Genomic DNA, 24,476 nt, shown 5'->3' on the forward strand with positions numbered 1-24,476 from the left:
GTGCGGATCAGTATCTCTCTTACTACTCGATCATACGAAGAACAAAAAAATGGACAAAGAGAGTTGCCATGTATTTGTTAAATTGTGCTTTTTTTTAATTCTTTTAAAGTTTATAAAGTATTAACTCCGACCAAAAGGCTAACTTACAAACAGTTTTTGCATAGTATAAGCAAATTTTGGATAGCCGACCATATCGTTGAAACCAATGCAATTTTGGAAGAAGCGGGGCCATCTACATCACGATTACCAAGAAGAGTGGGTAAAAGTGACCATCCTGGTAGGTTATCACTCGATATGAAGAAGCATCGAATGATAAAAATTGTTACAGATGGTAAAAAAAAATACCCACAAAGACAGTGTCGAGTGTGTTCGGTGCACAAAAAGAAAAGTTTGACTAGTTATATGTGTACATTTTGTGACGTCAGGGGTGAGTGTTTTCATAAATATCATACTTTATCCAAATATTAGAATAATAATTTTTGTGCGGGAATTTATTTATAGTGAATGGAATATTTTTTACGAAACCTTCCTGTAAATATGTGATTAGCACCATGTACTTATGTTATTTTAAACAATTTGTTCTAAAAAGAAACACAGCACTGAGGAGCAATATATGGTGAGTGTGAATTCCAAATTTCATTAAAAAATAACTGATAGTTTGGAAGATAGAGCGATTTTTGTAAAATTCGATTTTATTTCAATTTCCGCTGGTTTTCGCCCACTGCGTGTACCTGTGCCTTTGTACTGAGGTGAGGCCCGCGCAAAATGTGTTAAGATAAAAGATAAACACGGTAACTTTTCTTGTAAATCTTACAAACTGTTCATTATAATGTTTTCTCTTAATGTATAAGCCGATGTTTAGTTTTATTGCGTTTTTCACAGGACAACAAGGATATTGGTGTACAATTATGCCGCCTTTTACTGTCTTTGCAAGCAATCGAAGGATCCCCGGGCGCACAGGACATCCATAAATTTCTCGGTGTCACACTTAAGGCCTTTGTGCAGGGAATCAAGTCGGTGAATCATTTGTATCTTGTTTTTGGTAGTTGGAATATTTTACATTCAACTAAAATGACTTGATATATCTCATGAATTCAGTTGGGGAGAATTGAAACTGATTTTATTTTCAGAGATTGTGATGCTACACAACTAAAACACTGCAGCTCTTTCCTCCGGGACCTCTGCTCCGATACATATACAAAAATACACCTTACCAGCTATGAACAATATGATTTTCCTATACAGGAAGCATTGCAGGTAAACTATCCACACTTGCGTAATTCTTAATTCATTGGTTTTGTATGTACAGAAAATAATGAAGTTAATTAATTTCAGCTTTCATCCCTACTATTATCACCTGCTATTGGTGAAAACAATAAAAACACACAGAGTTTATGCGTGCAGAATACATTAGGTTTCTACACAAGCTTGGTCAAATTAGGTAAGTTTATTACACATAATCATTACTACACACTATATACATATTCTTTCAAGATTATGGTTTGATTATTCTAGAAATGCACAATTAATTTCCTTAGGATGTTAACAAAAGGTTAAGTTTATAGCAATCTTCTTTAACATGTCTAATGGATGTTTTATATTTTTCAGAACTTTACCCTCTTCGAACGGTTCATAGTAGGATAGCTGACTTTTCCGTAAAATCAAGCCACATTCCAGAATGCTTAAGTCCATCTTTGGGACTGTTAGCTTGTCTAGTTCTCCAGTATGTTGGTAAGTATTTCATTACCTGGAACCAGTGGAACCTCAATTTTAAGTGTCCGCAATTTATATTTCCATTTGCGTGTAATTTCTGCAGTGCCGTTTTATTTCAGTACATTAAATTCCCGGTTTTGAGTTTTTCTTTCTCACATTTTACGTCTGAAATACATTTTACAAATTAAATTTATTTTAACATTCAATTATGTATGCATGTACATAAATGCACGTCAACATTGAAATTTTAAGTGACAGATGTATAACTGCATTTCTTTTTATAACCTTTTTATAAGTGGTGATACATATGTGAATTCCTTTTTTTTCCGTATTTAAGGCTAAATTCATACAACACTTATCATGGGATGATTTATGTGGGGGTAAGGAATAGGTATGGATGGGGATATAGGATATAGGTGGGAATGGTGACAATTGATCAGATTGTGACGTAAGGAAGAGAGGAGTGGTTATGGGATATGGAACGGGATAGGTTGGGGATGAGCATGAGACTCGGGGAAATAGGATGCAGCAGGGTCGTGGGTAGATTGACAATTACCTCTAAGACCTCAGTTACCTGTCCGGTTACTACACTCATTCGTTGGATGTTCCTGTATAATAATAAAGTACATAAAGATGGAATAAATATAAATATCTCGGATTTGAGCGCCACTCTATGATGATGCATAGAGACAATAGTGTTAAGGATAATTAAATGAAAAGCAAGTAGAGAAATTTCAACAATTGTATATTAATAAATAAGATAACTTGCGGGCTACAGTGTATAAAGAAGTATAATTACTTAAGTGAATCACGAGCACCTAAAGCGATACAATATTTAAATAAATAAGAACAAAAACCCAAAAGCTAATTCGGTCGGTGGACCGTAACATAAAAGAACAATAAATACCAATTACACAAAAGGCTCTCCAGCCTTTTCGCTGCCCTCGATTCCTTCCAGGACGGAATCGAGGGGTCCGTCTTCAAACGTGTGGGAACCGTGGAGTTCCTCCGATCTCCTGGCGTGGGGGGGACGTCCTTCGGATGGCCATCGTTCTCGTCTCCACAACGTCAGGAAATCGAAAACCCTGTGCCCCGGGTCCGAGGCTCGGAACTGGCCAAGACGTCTGCTTCCTTCGAAAGGTCAAGACTGAGAGATCGACTCCCGCTTCACCTTCGTGTAAAAAGCCCGCTATCTCGTATAGCGCCGGAAATAGTGTCGCGAACTCCGTACAAACTATCCCGTGCGCAGGCGTGATCCGGTCGTACTTTTGCGTAGTATTGCCCTCGTAAAGACTTCCATGGCTTAGTGTGTTATGTTATAAAATAACATGACACACTTTTTTACTTTAGCTATTGTGGGCACACGGTATTTTTTGTTATTCTCTTGTTTGGCTCGAATATTACAGTTGCATTTTAGTTTCTTATTGTTTGCATTCTGTTTGTTGCACTAAAATGGAAAATAATTCGGAACCACTCAAAAAGAAATTATGAAGAGCTATATATCAAAATAAAATAGACTTATAGGTATGAGAACATGTTATTTGATTATCGTAACATAAGCTTAAAAAAGAAATATATTTTCACACATTTTTAAACTGTTTTCATTTTTGGTATGTAATAAATGTTTTTAAATCGCAAAAAATACATGACGTTTTTACATTTTGACTATGGTTAAATAATTCTGAATGTTGAACAATTAATGGTGACTTAATTGGGACTTTTCTATACCGATTGACCTCTGGTTTCCTTAACCTTTCTAACGCGGCAACTGACTTTAGTCAGCCTATACGCGCGAGTCATCCGCGCGTCAGCTGACTAAAGTCATTTCGATTTTCGTTTGCCTAGTACTGCTTTCCGCCAGGCGCGAATAATTCGAATATTGATTTAATTTATTCAAAAATCATCCTTCTCTTGACATCTGTCAATGGATAGCCTAAACTTTTGTTCTATCTAATTTAAATAAATATTTTTCGGGAGCGTGTCTTGAATAAAAATATATCAGTCATCGGGCCAATTCAAATTTGCCGCGTATATAGTGTCTTATCGCTTCTTAGTGCATGTGCGCCGAAGACATTTGACTGACGTGTTTGTAACGATACGAGTTTGCGATATAATAAGTTATATTGTTTTTTAGTGATTGAAAAACTATTTGGTGCGTAAACTGTTAAATAGAATATTCGAAAGTTACATTGATCAAAGTGAATTTACAAAATATTTTTACAAAAGGAATGCTTTTGGAGATTGCATTCATTCGCCTATCTGCCAGTATATTATCCGCGAGTTTATAGTTTCGGAAAATAATTTGAACCAGGTGTCATTTAAATATACCTAGAAGTCCGCGATTTAATATGTCTCTTTGTTTATCATTGATTAACATTTTTAAATACTATTTTCTGGTTATAGTATTAGGTGAAACAGACAAAAATTATTTATTTACCCTAGTTATCAGCCATTTATAAAGAAAAGACACGAACACTCAGACGCCCGTTCCCGCATAAATGCGGAAATTGTCGTATTACGCAAACACCAGGTCCCACGCTACTGAATTTTTATACACTGCGCGGCAAATCATCGTCTGCTGGTGTGAGACAGACACTTGAGAATTATTTTTTTCGTAATACTATTCAAAAGGGTTTGATTCATGACTACTATTTTTTTTATGTAGAATTCTTCTTATATTTATAGTCGAAAATAACTCGAGTTACTTACTATCACGTCATTATAATAAAATAAGAGATTACCTATTCTAGTACCAGGTTATTGAAGTAATATAATAAAAAAAAACAAATGAACTTGAAAATAAAATTGTGGTGACTATAAAGCATTTAGAAGTGCAAAAAGTGTTTGAAATTTAATATTTTACGAATTGTAATAGGTATTCGAAAAATAAACCATTTTGTTATATAAACTATGTGTCATTCGATTCCATTCAGTTCGGGGTCAATGGTAGGTACAAACCAGGCACTGGTGGTAAGTACATCACTCTCAAATAGCCAGTAGTTCTCAAGGATGATTTATTTATACTCGGCCTGCAGTGCTGCAATGTGTATGCGAGTTCAAACAAAAGTTACACAGTTTGAGATGTCCTGGATGCTATAAAAATGAGTTATTTATGACTAGGCGACGAATGTTTATTTTTAGAGTCACATAAAATATTAGGTTCTGTCATAATCATTTTTGAACTTGACTCCGATTTTTTACTACTCTATTTGTGTATGTTTGACTGACATTTATTACGATTTATTGATGCTTGAAATCACAACGCGCACTGTTGTACTAAGTCGGGATTCGTAACGCTTAGAAAGGGTTAAGAGCATACATCAGCGAAACGGTAAATAATTTTCAACAGTAGGTGCATTGAAATTTCGCACTCGTCGCCAATCGGAGACCGATTGTCATGGCGTCGGATGAATATATTCTTAAATCGTGTAAAGATGACTAAAAAACTTGACGTATGTACTTGAAAAAGAAAACATGTCATTGAATATACTATTATTATTAGTAATATAACAATAAACATAATATTAAATGGACGCATGTTGAATTGTTATGACAAATTAAATTTCGTTCAGCACGCGTCATTTGCACAATCCGCGCATCGCCTAGCCACAATCTTTTTAGAAAATGCCTCAACTGAAGTATAGCCTTAATAAAAACGGCAGGCGATTGAGTGGGAGCTTACCTTGGAGTATTCAAAACCTCAATTTACCATGTCATAATTTTCTTTTTTATTATCCAAGTTGGGTGTTAAACCTTACAAATACAATCTTAGACACTGTTACATCATACATGGCTATAGAATAGGCGGTGAGAACAAGACAAAATAAAGAGAGGCTGCCCGATAGATAAATTATTTGATTATACTTTTTAAACATGAATTTACGTTATGGGCAGATTAGATAATATATAGTTGATGTGTTAACCCATGCTCCCTTTTTGAACTCGTGTGGATTCATGATATTGTTGTTTGTATGGACTTCGTTTTTCAATGATTGATTGATTAAATTGTGTTTTAGAAGACGGAATGCTGCCAGATGACTTGATGGCTGCAATTTCGGTCGGGCTACAAGGATTACTGTCTCCAGCATCACTCGAGCCCCTGTCAGCTGGATTAGAATGGGTAAAAAATATATTGTAATTATTGCCCATCCTAAACTGCACAAGTTAAGAGATTGTGAAACAGTAATGATAATGTTTATTAAATTAATAGTTTGTGTGAAATGTTAATATCATTGAATATTGTCTACAGCTTCAATTGGTTGGTGCCATGTGCGATTGCAATGCAACTCAAGATGCCGTTCTGCACAATGTCAATCCGGAATATTTTGAATACGTTCTTCATCAAATCCTTCAGAATGCGGTTCAGGTAATCATTTTCAATTGATTCCATATTTTGTTAATGTTACAACTGTTTGTAATTTGTGATAGCAAGCTTTATACAAGAACACTGAAGAAAATTTTCTCTAGAAGACAAGAGTCTAAATATCTGAAAAATGGTGCACTAGGACTACCATTTAGGTCAGCTCACCCCGAGGATTCATATATAGCAAACTTCACACTATTATTACTACAAGCATTACTCCACATTGTTAGATTCACTCGGTCAATTCCATGGATTATTAACTCTTTTACTCCCAGCTGATTTAGCCTAGCATATGCGAAAACTCCCAAGCGTTTTTTGACAAAAAATCGTCGATTTAGTTTTTTTTAAATAACTAATTCTACACATGTTTTAAAAATTTGAAACTTTTTTTTGTGTGTTCTCAATGGTGTATAAAGCAATAATAAGTAATAATATTGATAGTTTACATCAACAAAACAAAAGAAAAAAATAATGTATCAATATTTATTTAGAAATGAACGGATAAAACTATGTTTGAACAACAAAACAAGTGTGACAACATTTTTTTATTTACAATTGATTTATCAAATTTTATAATATAATCTATCCTTATGTAGTAACAGAAAAAAAAATAAACAAATTATTATTTATCTATGAAATAGAATTTTTATTAAGTAATCAAAAAAAATCGTGTAGTGTCCAAGGTATTCAAGAATATTATTCAATTCACGAAATCGCAAGAGAATTCGATACAGTATCGACGACTAACTGATATGGAATGCAGTAATTTCAAAAATTAAGTCTCAAAGCACTAAATCATTTATAATAATATTTATATTCATGTATTTTTTCACCATCTTACCAAAAGTACAGTGGCATCCATTGTTAGTTCAAAAATTACAAACTTCATTTTGTAATGTGATATATGAATCATAAAACAACTAAAAGAAATATCAGAATTTAAAATGTGTCATAAAAATAATGTTTTATTATTTTTATGACCCTCTTTGGTCTCAAGTTCGACAGCAGAGCAATTATGACTTGTGAGTTAATAGGGTGTGACATAATTATAAATAAAGCCGACACTAAAATAAATGTTACTCACACTCAACACACAGTGAATATAATGATTTGTCTACACGAGACGAAATATGACGGGAAAAAATTTGGAATAAATCGTAAATTTGGTTCCAAACTTTCGGCCGATGGATCGGCCCAGATGGAGTTTTCGCATAGGTATGGTGGGCCGAAATATCGGCCCCGTGGGAGTAAAAGGGTTAAATATGCAGATATTTCTAAAATAAACATTGAAAAATTGAATTTGTTATGATGGATGGTAATGTTTTATTAAGTAGGTACTACATACATTATTATACAATATGAAATACATTTGACTTATACCAGAACTAAAATGAATGTAGCTACAACTGTCAGTGAAAGGGCAAACTGTGTCAATTATTATTGCACTTAGATAGGCAGCTAAATTCGCCAAGCCATATAGAATATTTAGATGAACAACCACAAAAGTCACGTATTTCATACATTATTTTTAAAAGTGTCAAAATAGCTGTACCAAGATGGCTGCTATAAGCAATGCTGCCATCTTTCAAAGTACTTATGCCATATGTCATATGCGTAGTTTAATCTGGAGTCTAACTTTCAGAATGTCGTCTGATACCACCTCAGGCTACTAGTCCTAGCAGAACAGCTGACAATCGCAGATTGCTACCACTGATATTTTGATCAATATGTATATAATGTATCGTTGAATCACGTGCATTTAAATATGATCTATATATGAAATAGATTAACATCTCAATCATTCAAATATAAAGCAATATAATATATTATGATTATCATAAAATGCGATCCAAGTGAATATTAATCTCCCATGGGTCCCATTTAGATAATAGAAGAAGGTTAGCAGTGTGTAAAATAAATTTAAACATTATTTTGTTTCATTGTCTATGTCTATTGCAGCCATAGAATAATATTTAAAAAACCAAATTTTGCATTAAAATTTTACCCTTTACAAATTACATTGGCGGATTGAGTCTGGCCCGATTGTCTGCCACGGTTGCCAAAATCTATTATCTATGGTTTTCCGGGATCGTGAGCGATCGTGAGCAAATTGGAACAAATTCTATTTCCGTCTGTCACGATCCATTCATTAGCAAGCGAAGATTGCCGAGAATGTATGAAAATATTCAAACGCGCGCCTGCTAGGTTTCACAGCTGAGTTTTGTCGTAAAATTTCGCGGGAAAACTGTTCAGTGTAGCCAACAATCTTAACGAAGAAATAGTTTTCGGTCAACTTATATTTTTAATAATAGCGACACCATGTTTATTTTAAACCAATCAAAAGCAAGGACCAACGCGATCGAATCATTGCATGTAATTGCAAATAGTGTAAACACGTTGGTCACAACGGTCAGCGTGGATCATTGGATCTGGTTAGATCTGCGCGTCTAGAATCATGTTGGGATCTGGATCAATCCAGCAGTGGATTGATCCAGGTTGGTGAAATAAATAAAAAAATAAAGTCTGATAAATATAACAATACATAGGACCGGGAAGAGTGAATTGATCCAGACTGATGATAAAGGTGGTTTAAATATGTATATTATAACACCAATTATCGTTGAATACCTTTTAAATATTTTTGGGTTATTTATGAGCTAGGTAATTAAATTTATATAAGTTTCATTGGTTCAAAAAAAAAAACAAAATGGAACATTATCAAATTTTGAAATAGTTTTCTATGGGTGGTCGTAAAAATGCATGGGAAAAAATATTATAGCCACTAGAGGTGAGTTGGAAATACTGTCACCAGTTTGCGTACTCAAGTTTCGGATGAAACTACCCATACCCATATGTGTGGCCCAATAAACTTATTCCAAAAAACTTGTGATGATATCATCGCGAGTCGCTGTTCTGTGCACTCGCCAGTTGGTAGACTTTCAACACTATTGACATTAAATATGCGCGAACGATATAGCACTTGAATATAGGTCATTCATTCATTATCGTGTCCGGGATCACACCGCTCCTTTCCAAAACGTTGCAGCGGAGCAGGTCCTCCTCAACACACTCAATCCCAATTCGAGGGCAAACCAACATATGCTTCGCATCCTGCACCTCCCCACACTCGCATGAGACATCCTCGCCGGTTAAGACACCCCACTTCTTGAGGTTTGTCTTGCACCTTGTGACACCGACTCTTAGTCTGTTCAGTGCCTTCCAGACATCGAAGGGAAGTTCGTGTCCCGGCGAGGGTTCCTCTGTTGGCTCTATCCAAGGATTGCAGAGTCTTTCTTTCCATTTCTGGATACGACTCTCTTCTGGGAGGCAATCCACTTCTGTTGTCCTTTTAAGGAAGCTTTTTCTGGACTTGAGCCTTGAGGTCTCTGCTTGATGTCCATGGAGTGGGTGTCTGGGATCATGCGTCTGCTTCCTTCTTTCGACATTCGCCGCAACTTCTCTTCGTATATCGGGAGGAGTTATGCCTATGATGGGGTATATTTTATCAACGAGGGTCGGTCGCAGGCATCCCGATATGATGCGACCTGTCTCGTTGATTGATACATCCACATGTTTGGCATGCACAGATATATATTACGCATATTCTGCGGCTGAGAAGCATAGGCTTAAGGCAGACGTGCGCAGGGTATGTGGTTGCGCTCCCCAATATGACCCGGTTAGTTTCTTTATAATATTGTTCCTCGCGCACACTTTGAGTTTTGTAGTAATGCAGTGTTGCTTGAACGTCAGTGTGCGCTCGAGGAGTACACCCAGGTATCTCGGCGTTGGGCAGTGGTCGAGTTTATCGCCTCTCCACGTAACACGTAGTTCTCTTTTGGCCTCTTTGTTCCGAAGATGAAATGCACATACTTGTGTTTTCCGTGGGTTCGATTTGAGGTGGTTGCTCTCGTAGTATACTGAGAGTTTCTCCAGCGTGACGGATAGTTCATTTTCAACATCTTCGAAAGTCTTGCCTTGAGCTGCTACGGCCGTATCATCCGCGTAAATAAACGTGAATATAGGTATATTTTAATTTATTAGTCTACTGTGTTCAAATGTATGAATAATAGGTCATAAATTTTGTGTTGCAGCACAGTGGTGAGATGACACACAGGCCTAGGCTTGTTATATGACCGCTCAAAACATGTTTACAATCAAAAAAAATCACTGTTATTCATTTTTGTTAACAAGAATATTGTAACCAAACAGAAAAACAACTCATAAATTTAAAATGTGTTTAAAATTTTATAATAAATGGGACTTTTCGACAAGCGGAGCTCAGCGTATTTTTAGCGATTCTACATAGTCTGAGTTCCCTGAGCCGATACGTATTTCAAATACTAATAAGGAGTTGGTTGTAGTTTCAGTTGAGTATGAAACTTTTGTCGCATACGCACACCCAACGCTCTATATAGTATTCCAAGTATTTTGGAACAAGTATTTTTTTGTACTGGTAGTAAGTATACTTAGTTTTCAAAATCGACCAGTTTTCCCATCTCTAATAGCCACACTAAAAAAAATGGAAAAAATCGCTCCTATCCGATTAAGAATAGTTTGTCAAAAATGCATTTTTATTTTAAAATCTATTTATATAGACGATATTTACATTGTAATCCAGTGCGGGAAGAATAGCTGATTATAATAATGATTTAAATATGTATATTATAGCACCAATTATTGTTGAATACCTATTAAATATTTTTGAGTTATATGAGCTAATTAAATTTATATAAGTTTCATTGGTTCAAAAAAAATAATATAATAGCCATGCAAAAATAAAAAAAAAACAAAATGGAACATTAACAAATTTTGAAATATTAGTCTATGGTTGATCGTGAAAATGCGGAAAATGCGAGCGGATAGCCGGACAATAAAATGAACAGTTTTAATGGGAATTCGTATAAATGTTATTGTTTATTCGATTTTAATGTGTTTTATTATATTTTTGGTCCAAATCATTTGCATTTACTTCTGGTTCAAGTAAATTGATGTATTATTAGTAAAGAATTGTAACCTTTTTTCAGAATGGCACTCTCAATAATGAGCTTTGCCATGAATCTGTGTTAATCGGTAGCAGATCGTGCTTAGGATTGGCTCAAAGAAATTCAAACTGGGACAGCATGCTCAATCGCATGCTTTCTAATAGTTCCGTAAGTAAAAGATCAATTTTAATTTGGAATTTTTAAATGGACAAATTTTATGTAAAAGAATGTATTATATTAAATTAGTATTTTTTTTTATTTTAGGTGCAATGTGTTTTATGTTCCTGTCTAAGCAGTAATCAGAAATTAAAAAGAAAACAATGTCTGGAAATAATCAAACATCCACATTTTCCTATTGACAAACTAAACCAGGTACCTATGTTATACCTACTCAGATCATTTACTGACTTGATTATTAATATTGTCCATTATAAGTTAATTATGGTCACTAATACCGTGCGGTTTTATTTTTGTATATTATTTCAGTTATAAAATTATCATGTCATTTTTGTATCATTTCAGGTGTTCTGTGGATCTGAGAGTCATGTTGATTCCAGTTTGACTGTTAACAATTTGTGTCTGAATAATAACAGTTCAAGCAAAATTTCTGATACTTTGAATGTTACACCTGCATCAAATGTCCCTTCATTGACCCCTTCTCAGGAACATGTTTTAGATAAACTTATTGAGAAAATCAATATTTCCCTCGACAATAATCAGGTGAACCAATCTACGTTATTATTCTACGTTAGAGTCTTCGCCATATATTCCTTTTTTTGCTATTTTTGTATTTGTTTAGCACTGACCATGTCTGATCCTAAATTAATGGGCTTCCACATTGATTTTCAAATTTTTTCATTAAGCCAATATCCCTTAATATCGATAGAATCTAACCATTATTTTTTGGTATTTTTTTTTAGATAAGTGATAAATCTCTATCAAGTTTGATGGAAATGTACAGCTATAAGATGTCCTGTCAAGAACAACGACTGAATGCAGCACAGCGAGGTTTGCAGGTATAAAACTATTTCTCCGATGATTTACAAGGATATGTTACGATTTACATCACATATCACAATAGGCTGATTTATGTATTCAGGATTAGATGGATTTAATTTTAAAAAGTTGAAATTAAAGAAATATTAATCAAGAAAAAAATATCATATCTTTACAATAAAGATGTTTAATTATAGGTACATACTTACTAAAATAATAAATAAAAATATGTATACCCTGTTCATTATAAGTTGATAACTGTTCGAAATGGACCGGAACGCAGATCTGTTCGTTAGATCCTCAAATTGACTCTCCGTTTCGTGAAAAAAATATAAATCAAGTGCATTATGGTTTGTAAAATACTAAGAAAATATTAAATTTGTTTACCTTACATTTTTATTCTTAAAGTTCTTATCCAGCAGAAAAATCAAACACATAATTTTTTCGAAAAATTATCGTGCTCCGAATGGTAAAATTTACCATTTCGAACACTACTGTACGACAAGATCTTCTTGTATATGTGTTAAAACAGTGAACTAACAAGCTCCTCCCATTTAGTCGACGATAGCGACTTCCTGATATTGCCTAAATCTTCTTGTTGGACAGTAGTTGATAATATGCAGTGTTGCCATCTTTTTCTATGATGAATAATAGAACAAAGCTGTAAAAATTCTTCGTCTTCTCGTCTGTTTAACCCTTACGCGGCAATTGACTTTAGTCAGCCCATACGCGCGGGTCATCCGTGCGGCAGCTGACTAAAGTCATTTTGATTTTCGTTTGCCTAGTACGGCTTTCGCCCAGGCACGAAAAATTCGAATATTGATTTAATTTATTCAAAAATCATCCTTCTGACATCTGTCGATGTTTAGCCTAAACTTTTGTTCTATCTAATTTAAATAAATATTTTTCGGGAGCGTGTCTCGGGTTAAAAAAAATATCACTCACCAGTGGGTCTATTCTATATTTATCGACCCCTAAAGTGATAAACTGATAAATATTATCAAACTTAGGGTAGGTTTGTATCAAAGTTGTTGTAAGTTATCACTTATTATAACAATTACAATAAGTGCTAATACTTTGATACAAACCTACCCTAAGTTTGATAATATTTATCACTTTAGCGGTCGATAAGTATAGAATAGACCCACAGGTCACTTCACATTTGCCACGTATATGGTTCGGATCGCTACTCAGTGCATGTGCGCCGATGACACTTTACTGTCGCGTTTGTAACCATACGAGTTCGCGATATAATTATATGTTACATATATAGTTTTTTAGTGATTGAAAAACTATTTGGTGCGTAAACTGTTGAAAAGAATATTCAAAAGTTAAGTTAATGCTTCAATATTAGGACCATACATAAATAAAATTTGATATAAATAAAAAGGATTTCAAGTTATACACATTTATATTTTTTATAAAAATCGATGTTTTTTAAAATATATATAAAAAATATTAAAACTATGAATTAGTCAAAAATCTCTTGGGTGATGCTTAGAAAACTTAAAATATAAATTAAATTTTAATAATAAATATGACCATATAATATATGTAATAATAGGGTGCGGTCCGATTCAACAAATTCACATTTCATTACATTTTTTACAATTGTAAATTTATCTTTGACTTAAAATAAAAAATATTTTTCTTTTTAATGTTTTCAGACACATATTTATTCATTGATACAGTTGAAATTGTAAATTATCAAAAAAATGTCTCAAATTGCAAGCTTCGTATTTTTCCGCTAGGTGCCTCTTTAAAAAAGGCTCAGTGAAGACTTCGCCTCAAGCCGGGATTCGTAACGCTTTGAAAGGGTTAAAGTAAAAGCTTTACACTTTTCTGCGGGATCAAAATTATAGTATTGTACTATAATTATGGTACGGTTGGCAACACTGATTAATATCATTACTAAGGCTAATGATTAATTTAACTGAAAGTTATGCATTTCATGATCATTTTCAGTTATATTTACACTTCACTTAAAACGTCTGGCATTGGTGTTACTAACCAAAGAGGATTTTATTTTATTATATAAAATGACCTTCATTGTTTAGATGCTTTAAAATCATAAAATAACCTAAAGATGTTTTTCTAAAAGTGAAGAAAGTGAAGCAAAAAAGAGACCCCATGGTTCTATTTTTCATACAAACCATATTAGTTTGGTAACCATTTTTTTTTTGTATTGAAAAATGGTAGTTATGACAATCGGAAATATGTTTAGCGATTCTGATAAGGAAACCACAGGCTCCATCTGGCAGAAGAAGGATATCTTCAACATTTTTGCACATAACAGTAAAGTAACCAAAGCAAGAAGCTATCACTATATTCTTATTTATTCAGTGCTGCCAACGCCAATCCAACTGTGCTAAAACATTCTGGAAGATCTACTATGTGATGTTATGGATAGGTTCCCTCCCTCTTAGTAAAAATTAGTAATATCGTAATTTGTAATGTAATACTATTTCCAGGGTGCCACTAGTAATGTTGCTTCGCTGAATCAGTCTATAGCCTTATTGGAAGCCACGAACAGACTTCAGCAAGATACTCTTTATACATCCCAATTGAACAGCGAGAAGTATGTTATTTATTTTATATTAATAATAAATTATGTTATCTTGTATGTGTTTTGAAGAGGAATAGTGGAATGCTTTCATGAAAAAACACCACCTTCATTTATTACATAGATACTTCATAATAATATATTGTATCAATTTGTTTTATATTTCTACATTGAAAAATGAGAGGGATAGTAAAATCGTAACATGCATACTTAATAGTTAGGCTGGTTTTATTTACATCTACGTATTTAAGGTAAATCATAAAGACCAAAATTAATCTTTTTTACTATGCAGGTTAAAGGAGAACGTCTTCAGACTTTCTGAACAATTAAGTGATGCGGAGCAAAGTATCAGACGGTTTCAAGGAAAACTCGCAGCTGAGAGACTGGATAGAGAACAAAAAAATGCCAATTTACAATGGGAGCATACACAAAAAATTAAGGTTTTGATTTTTATTACTTTTATTAATAAAAAACTACAAATTAATGATAATACATGATTTCATAATATGTATGTACTTAAATCATCTGATTACATTTTACAATATATCGCTGAGATATCAGTCTTATGCCGGGTACTCATTAGCGAGCAGCCGTAACTGTGACCTTTGCAGATACAGTAACCAGTATGGACGCCAAAAAATTATTTCACGAGCTAAAGAAATAATTATTTTGCATCTAGAGTTGGTTACAGTACCTGGAACGGTTACAGTTACGGCTCGCTAATGAGTACCTGGCTTTATACTCTCTATTAGTTTGAAGCACTGCTATATTTGTGTGGGATTCTGCTTACTACAGTAAAACCTCTTAATAATAATTATATATATCTACATAATATAATAATTAAAAAAAAAAATTTGATTTTCATTAATTTTGTTTACAATCATAGATGTGCATATGAAATTTCCTATTCCATGTGTGTTAATGGGTCATAAAATGTCAGGATTATTTTTATTACCTTCTTAAAATAAGTAATTTATGATGTTTTAAGAAAAATCTGTCACAATTTTCAATGACTGGCTCATGAAATAGTATATAATACTTTATTACGATTTATTGAATATTTTTGTATGCCAGGACTCTGAAATCATTTCGAATAATTACGAAATTCGAATTAAAGGTATGGTTTTATATGAAAATAATGTTCAAGGGACTTTTTTTCCCGAAAATTTCGAATTATGGCGAATTTCAAATTATTCGTGTTCTTATTAACGAGGTTTTACTGTATTTACTTGGATTTTTGCATAATAAAAATGTACCGTATTCATATTGTTTTTCAATTTTGTTCTAATAAGCATGGTTATTCCATTATTTTTTTAATTGGTGTTACAGACGTTGGAGAAGGAAATAGAGGCCAGAAATATAGAATTGGAGAAATTGAATACCATAATTCATGAAATGGAGTCTGCAGGAAACATGTTACAAATTAAATTAGATGAACAGGTAACGTTAACTGTCAGTGGCAGCTCTAAGACTTTTTATATGATGCTGGGGTGAACCATTTTACTACAATCATTGATGAAGAGTTTTCTTTGCATATTGCATCAGTCATCACAATCAGCTATGATCGATCCACTGCTAAAATGGTTAATTCCATTTCACTGGGTTCTGTATGTTGTATCACCATGCACTTCCGTAGATCTTAACTATTTTGTTGATCTAGTGGCATTTAGGTCTATCTTTCAGAGGTTTATTACCTATTGTATATAACTGGATGACTAGTTTTCTCCGATGATTGTCTCTGCTTCGATCTAATTATTGCTGATATGATGATAATGCGTTAGTATCAACTAAAAATGATTTATTTAAGGTTATGTCATTTATATTCTATTCTAACAATAATGGTCAAAACTGATACAATGAGCATCGAAAACGCCCTCATCTATCAAGATAATATAATTATGATGGGTTTATCATTGTTTTACACCTAAAATGTATTTTGATCATGTTTTAGGGAATTTAAGTTCATTTATATTTTTAGATTTCTATCACTTTAAAACGTTTATCACTGTGATTTCTCAGTGGCAATATAGAGTTTTTGTTTTTGTAATGTATGATATTAAAAAAATGTTCACTTTACAATAATTATTTAGATGAGTAGGTATGATACAATAATTTAATATTTCATGTTTTTTCAGACTACAAAAAATAACGATTTAGGTGGAGTCCTTACAATGTTTGATGAGAAAGTAAAAGTACGAGACAAGAAGTTGGAGGAAGCTAGTAAAGAATATTCTTCAATTAAAAATGATCTCAAACATTCACAAGAGGTATGTGTGAACATTCGATTCTTTTATAATTGAAATACTTTCCATTTCTAAAGCTGTGCATTAGATTTTATGTCCTCGAAACTGAACGCAGTTCCGTATCAATATTTTTATCCTAGAATAATTGGCTGGCGTTATAGAGAATGAAACTAGACCACAGATTTGAACAAAATAAGTTGAGTATGGGAATCATAATGTGATTTTTCAAGCTCTTTCATATTCAAAACAGATCCAGTCCACTTTACACTTATAAATTCATGAAATCTTAATGAAGAAATGTAAGAATTGGCAAAGTTTATTTTGTAGCATAATCAACAGTTTCTGTTTACAAAATACCCTTTTGATATTTCTTCTTTCTACGAAAGAATCAATCCACGCTAGGTCCATTAAACATTCATCCTCTTCTTTCACATAAACATTTATAATCAATTATTAATGAAAAAGTTCAAATCGCATTCCAAACTTTAAACCTCATTACTTATCTCAGTTTGAGTTGAATGTGGACTGTTTCCTTTCTGCATTACGCCAGCCAATTATTAATCGGAATGCTTTCTTTTTAGAGTGTACGCATAGAATTTTTATAATTTTATTTATTATATTTGCAATCAAATGCGTGAAAAAAATTGAACGTTGAGTTTTAGTTACGTGAAAGAATATTTTATATGGTAAATAGTCTGGGCAAATTGCAATAATTAATATCTCAGCTATTTAATTTCGAAGTGAATCAATAAACGTAGTTGTAGTTATCAAAAATATATGATTACTATTTTCATTATTCAACATGGCCTCTGAATATTTGATAACTAAACCAAAATTTGGAAATATATGTACATAATTACTATTTACAAATATCTATTTTTCAGAAGAATTGTAAAGTAATTATTATTTTATTCATAAGATGTTCCGTAGCCAAAAAGTACCCTTGAAAATATGCACTTCTGTGCGTTTTGCCAGGGCTAACTACTAATTCTTCATTACCAATCAATACAATGTACTTGCTATGATATTTTTTATTTTATCAACAGTCGGTGAAAACCTTGGAAAAGACTCTTCTAGAACGAGATCGAAGATTGACACAAGTGACTACACAATTGGAAGAAATGAATCGAATTCAAGACATGATTGCAAACTTAATGGGCAATAAAGGGACTAACAATTCAAATAACTCTTTAACGTAACTTCCATGTAATTTATAATATTTTGCTATTATCAAATAGAATTTAAAACAATGTCAATAGTGTCTCACACCGATGTAGTCCGTCTTGTCCGTAATATTAAGTGACTTGCATTGAATATGCTTTAAACTGACGCCAAGAGACAATTCAATGTCAAAGCAATGTGTGTATTGTCTATTCATTGAAACTTTCATATCAGCCAATCCACAGATGGTTTTTTTAATTCACCAAAAACTAAGGATGTATCAATTTAACTTATGTATTCTAATTTTTTTCATTTTCACACTAATATTGTAGATGTTTATTTATAAGTCCAATGAAATAAACTACCTAATGAAGATATTCATATATTTTTTGTTTTAGTTATTGATTTGATAGTTTTACTTAAATATTTCTATCACAGTGCAAGGTTACGCAGCTTTCAGTATTGTAGAATAAACACACTGCAATTTTAATATTAAAAAAATACTCAGTCCAAAAATTACAATCTTCAGATACTTTATATTTCCTATTTATAATATATTTTTTATTATTATTTGGCCTTGCGCGCACGGAATTGTAGTGTGCACTTGTAGCATACATCCAGTTAAAAAAATATATATGAGATGAAATATCATGACACAGTGATAAACACATTTTATAAATTTATATGTCCTTATTACCTATTATAATAAATGAGTAAGTCCCTGTGGAGCACTGCTAGGAGTGAAACCTGAAATAACAAATAAAATAATATCAAGGTCATCTATAGTCAGACCACGGCACTATATTATAAATTCTGAATATGCGGTGACCTTTGTAGTATGTATATAAATGAATATTTTCTTCATATTAATTACCATAAACGCGTTACCATTTTTTACAATATGAAATAACCATCATTTTCTACAAATAGTTTATTATATTGCATTTGAAATATAAGAAATAACTAGTACTCAACGTTCCCTTTAATTTTTATATTGTGTGTGCGGATCATCAACGCATCTGAGCAGGGTTGGTTGGTGTCGCCCGGTGCAGTAAATATACACCCCACCTCCCCCAAACTTGCAAAACATTTTTTTATATTTATATTAAATCTATGTATTTGTATGTTGGGTTGTTTTTGTTCAATATAAACCTGACGAATGGGGTGTTGCAACAAATATTTTTCTTCTTAATTTTCTTTTTTTCTTAATGATCGCATTTGAAATATCAAATCCACTCCTTTTTGACATATTTAGGGGATAAGTTTTCTATAATAATTAATTAGTGCAAGCAATCATATTGATTGGCGGCTCTCGTGGTGTAGTGCGTAAGGCGCTTGCCTTCCACCCGAGAGTTCCTGGGTTCGATTCCCGGTCAAGACAACACAATATTTATGTGTTTTTCTCAAAGCCTGGGTGTTTGTGACTGTTCAAAATTACTAACAACCTCCTTGTACGAAAAAGCAAGGATATGGTTATTAATAATTCTAAAAAAAAAAAAAAATATTGATTACTTGAATTGTTTGTTACGTACACTGAACACACATGTAGTTCAATTTGGCACGAACACTTTACCGTTTAAAAAATATTGCAAGAACTGTGCTGCTGTTTTTCAATAAGGATTACTATGGGACTCTACTGACAAATGTTTCTTGAAAGTTGAAACATGTCAAAGACTAAGAAATGTAGAGGACCCGGCACATAGGTGGTCATTGATAAACACTAAAATACGTCTCTTCTTTTCGTATACTTTAGCGCGTGATAGAACGGGACGGATATAGTGATCCCGCTCGACGTAAAATTTTACTTGCATGCTCGCGTTAGTCGCACATGACATTCGCCTTCCAAGAAATGAGTCGAAGAATTGTGCATGTGATGGTTTCGTGCATTCGAGCAAAACTAAAATCTGGCAAAGGAAACTTTCTTTTACAATATTTTTGTGTGAGGACTGTGCGGGGACATGTGTGCGGACACATTTTGGAAGGTGTGCGCGCTCACACCTTACAGGGAACATTGCTAGTAATACGATCGAAATTTACAGTTTCGTGCTGCGGCTGACTATATATTATATAGGGGCTTAGCTCCGCGGCAGAAATTATCAGTAATAATAATAATAACACCTGCGAGATGAAGCCGATCAGAAAACAGGGCTGTCAAAATAATATTAAGCATTCAAATTTTTTAAATGTTAATTTCATCATGGTTTTTAATCAAACCTGTGCAAGTACGTACTGATAACTTGGGTGGATTTTGTAGCAAACATACTATTGATATATATACGGGTATATTATTATTATAACCCAATTCAAATTGAACATAGGTTGATACTCAAATACTATTATAGTATGTTTATGATTTCGAGAAAATAATACGATGGTATTATTAATCCATATCAATTATTTGAAAACATTACATTCGCACTTTGCACAAAATTACAAACACATTCGAAGTTTGCCACACACGTACAGACCACGTGATATTTGTTTACGCAAAATCGTCGCTTTTCAAAATGGCGAATTTGATTACCAGATTTTACTGCGATGAATCAGTATGTTCCTTTTTGTCTTTTTTTATTCGTAGGTTTGTTTACTATGTACACCGAGAAATTTCCATTTATAAACTCGGAAACGATTTTTACAGAAGAGTTTTGGAATATAATGCAACCAAAACTGGAAAAAAATTCTATCATGGGTGTTGACTTCCTGAATTAGCTAACCCCAGGTCCATGCCATTACGTGAACCACAGTGGATATTAAGCCATTTCCACACTGGCAACAAGTTGCTGGCAACCTCATTAAATTTTACGATACTTACCATAATTGCTTAAGAAATTTTACAATAATTATCGTAAAATCTAACGAGGTTGCCAGCAAATTAACTTGTTGCCAGTGTGGACCCGGCATTAGATGCACAAAACTTAAATAATATATATTATAAATAAAAATTTAAAATTATAAATATATATTATGATTTATGTCTTCGACAGCCCTGATGAAATAAATGTGAAATATGAGTCGGATCAGTCACAGAGCAAATTTATTAACACAAACAACTTTGACACGACCTTTTTATATTAACTAGTAGACCAGATATTATGGACCACATGTTAAAAAATCATATTTTCAATTCTCAAGGCCAATTCTGTAGAACGTCCTCTTAAGTACTGATATTATGTAGGTATACAGTGAAACCAGAAACTCAAACAATTAACAACATTGATTCTGAAATGATAATGATTTTAAAATATAATGTCAAAAAATACAATATGACATTGACATCTTGCCTATTGTATATTAATATAACCTAGACATTTTATACGAGTAATTTACTAAAAACTTATTTACATAGTATAGTTATTAATTTCACGTTAGTTGGTTTGCAAATGTAAAATGACTATAGGTAGGTACTATTACTATTGTGATGCCATCCATGACTGCAAAGAACTTTTTCAAGAGAAGTATATTTGTCTTCTAATTAAAAATAAATATACCTTTTCATATGATTTCGTAATTCTTTTTATCAATTCGTAAATAGAGCAATATTATCTTGACACTAACTTCAACTTTTGTTTTGTAGATCTCTAGAATAATGTCACGTTTGAAAAAAATCTATTTGGCAGCATGAGTGCTGATAGGCTCTTATTGATTTTGTCTCCTTACACATTGGCGTTTTTTAGAAGTGCCGCAAACACCAGGCTTATTCACATACATTTAGATATGATACATATATGGGAGGTTATAGGTTGATGATGATGAAGAAGTCGTAAATGGTGTATGCAGGAGCGAGTTTTATTGGCAGCGTAATGGTCGGTACAATAGATGTTACAGCAGTTCAGATTACCATGACAGTACATATGATAGGTACGGAGCCGAGGTCCGCACCTCGGTACAATCAGATGTTGAGCGAAGCGATATCGAGACTGCGATGGTAACAGACTAGAAACGTATCGTCGAGTGACATTTTGATAAATTATTCTTCATTATTTATACAGTCAAAAGTAATACAATAACATTATATTCTAGTACATAATTATCTTACGGGAATCAGCAGATTAAATTCGAGTACCTGTGAATGTTATAATATTATTACATTCGTAGTGTAGGTAATATGAGATTATGGGAATAAACATTCGACCACTTTTCCGTGCGATAGCGTATTTCACATTGCACTTTCAATCCGCTGATACAGATAAAGTTGTTTACTGGAATATGGTTCGCTGGAAATGGTCGAATAATTTGGTACATTCAAAATAGATATCTGATCACTAATATACTGACAGCTACTAACATACCCCCTTTCCAGAAATTACGAAATTTCGATACTATTGCAATTATATAATATAAAAAAAACAATTATATAAAATAAGATACAATTGTATAAAACAAGCTACCTAACATGAAAACCACGAAGGGGACCAGCGGGAAGCCGATTAAGTTGATATCTAACAACTTCAAGATATTGACGAGTTTTTATTCTCTGCAAAAAAAAAACACATGGATACCTGGTTCTTGCTGGTTTTGATTACATGTTAACCTAAAATGATTTACTACTGTATACACGATGTTATATATTTTTCGTAGCACTTTGGAATTTTTGCACGGTCGTTGTGTGCGCACTTTCGACTTCCACTTGATTTAGTTGAGGCATGTATCGAATGATGATAATGTAGAAGATGTAGTCATGGCCTGTTCGCGATGATGTGTATCCAATGTAGACGTCTGTATAACTAATGAATTGCGTTTGCTTGGCCATCAAGGCATTTGTACGAGGGAGCGCGCGCTCAACTGCTCGTGAAATGATTTTTTTCTGGCGTCCAGTAGTGTGGGAAAGTATCTCTAGCTGTGCATGGGTTCACAAGTAACTAGAGAGATTGTAGACTACGGCGTGCATTGCGAGGAGTCTAGAAGGATGTTAGTACGTATGCGACGACGTGTGTACTTAACAAAATGAGGCTCGGTAGTTTCGGCGTGAGCTATCGAAACTACGAAGACGGAAAAACTGTTTTGTTGTGTCGAAAATCTCGTGTTTGGAATATCAAAGTCGCATAACAACAGCTACGACATGGTCAGGAATCTCACGGCGTTAATGAAGATCCATCGCGTAGGTATGTTTTAATGGACGAAGGTCATGGTTCCGTTGCTTCTACATGTCGGTGTTGTGGTTCGTGGAAATACAAGGTTGAAGAGTTTCCGAATCGGTGCTGCTACTGGTGCTGAAGTCCTGATGTTCGGATGCCGGTCGATGTCCAATGTTTGGTATCCTCTTGCAGTCGTCCACGTCGTGGTATGATGTGGCTACGTCTGGAGTAGAGGTGGCTACATCCGGCTCTTGGTTCGCCAAGTGAAGTTTGTTGCTACTTGCTGGTTCGGGGCGGAAGGGTGGGATGCGTCCGGCGGCTTGGTCAACTTTGGAAGCCCATGTTGTCCTGTTGATGATATCGATGTCGTGATGTCAGAACTCCTTGGTCAGAAGGTTGCGTGGAACGTCGGGTTCACCAATGTAGGTTGTCCCTCTGAATGCTCAATAACTCATTGAATTACTTGATTTTCTTTTTTTTATTAAATATATTTTAAAAATATACTAGTTTTTTTATAATAACATTAAACAATCCAATTTCCATCATATCCTGATTGGTGACACTTCTTTAAACATTAAAAACCTTCTCCTGTAAAATGCGAAAAAATGACATATGCTTAAAGTATAGTACCTATGGTATAGTAACTTAAAAAAAAAGTATATACTTCTGCCATATAGGTATGGATATATTGTCACAATTACCAATCATAACAGACCCTACCGATCTAGTTATGATTGAGGAAATGCTTACCAATATTATCACTATATTGTTTTGTTTTGACAAAACATACATATTGGAGTGTCACTCATTTAATGCTGAGTGGTATGATTGCTACACATCCATACGAAAAAGTGGCGACGCCGTTCTGGGCTCGCGTGTATAGCGACATTTGTGGCGTTTCTAAAAAACGTAATGTGTAAAGAGACTATTTGGTTATTGCTAGATGTGATCATAATGCCATCTAATGATAAAATATAATTCTTTTCGACAAGGGATCATGATATTTGTATGAAAGATATAGATAGATCCCTGAATGACGCCGAGTCACTCAGTTGGGATGGATTGGTAACCCATCCACCACTACATACTCAGTAGAATGTCTCTAATCTGTATATACATACAGATACATGTATTTTTTTGATGATTTGATACATTACTATTTCAAGTGAGGTAGAAAATTATAATCGCACCAATAAAAGAGATTCACTGTTAAACCTTTTTGTGGCATCTATATCTTCCCTGCAAAGTGGACAAATTATTTAGACTTAGCTCTCAAAGATACCCCAAATTCTTAATTTTCAGCCTTTACACGTCATGTTGACCCTTCAGTTAGAAATAGACTGTTGAGGAAAATGTGCTCTGACTGAGAAATTGGCATCT

General features: G+C 33.6%; 1 protein-coding gene across 1 annotated transcript in view; it reads left to right on the plus strand.

Moving 5' to 3' along the window:
- Positions 1–18,682, plus strand: part of LOC147067278 (uncharacterized) — a 28,625-nt gene extending 9,943 nt beyond the window's left edge. Inside the window, exons 6-20 of the mRNA XM_085954143.1 lie at positions 883–1,013; positions 1,131–1,257; positions 1,336–1,441; positions 1,609–1,731; positions 5,730–5,833; positions 5,963–6,079; positions 11,101–11,226; positions 11,323–11,430; positions 11,581–11,778; positions 11,979–12,074; positions 14,526–14,632; positions 14,910–15,057; positions 15,947–16,057; positions 16,753–16,884; positions 17,907–18,682. Of these exons, the coding sequence (XP_085810269.1) occupies positions 883–1,013; positions 1,131–1,257; positions 1,336–1,441; positions 1,609–1,731; positions 5,730–5,833; positions 5,963–6,079; positions 11,101–11,226; positions 11,323–11,430; positions 11,581–11,778; positions 11,979–12,074; positions 14,526–14,632; positions 14,910–15,057; positions 15,947–16,057; positions 16,753–16,884; positions 17,907–18,059 (1,887 nt within the window). The 3' untranslated portion in view covers positions 18,060–18,682. The remainder of the gene's footprint in view (positions 1–882; positions 1,014–1,130; positions 1,258–1,335; positions 1,442–1,608; positions 1,732–5,729; positions 5,834–5,962; positions 6,080–11,100; positions 11,227–11,322; positions 11,431–11,580; positions 11,779–11,978; positions 12,075–14,525; positions 14,633–14,909; positions 15,058–15,946; positions 16,058–16,752; positions 16,885–17,906) is intronic.
- Positions 18,683–24,476: the final 5,794 nt, after the last annotated feature.

Source organism: Rhyacophila brunnea, unplaced genomic scaffold (assembly GCF_057557595.1).
Source record: "Rhyacophila brunnea isolate RB1 unplaced genomic scaffold, BYU_Rbru_1.0 scaffold_4, whole genome shotgun sequence".
In the NCBI taxonomy this organism is placed as follows: domain Eukaryota; kingdom Metazoa; phylum Arthropoda; class Insecta; order Trichoptera; family Rhyacophilidae; genus Rhyacophila; species Rhyacophila brunnea.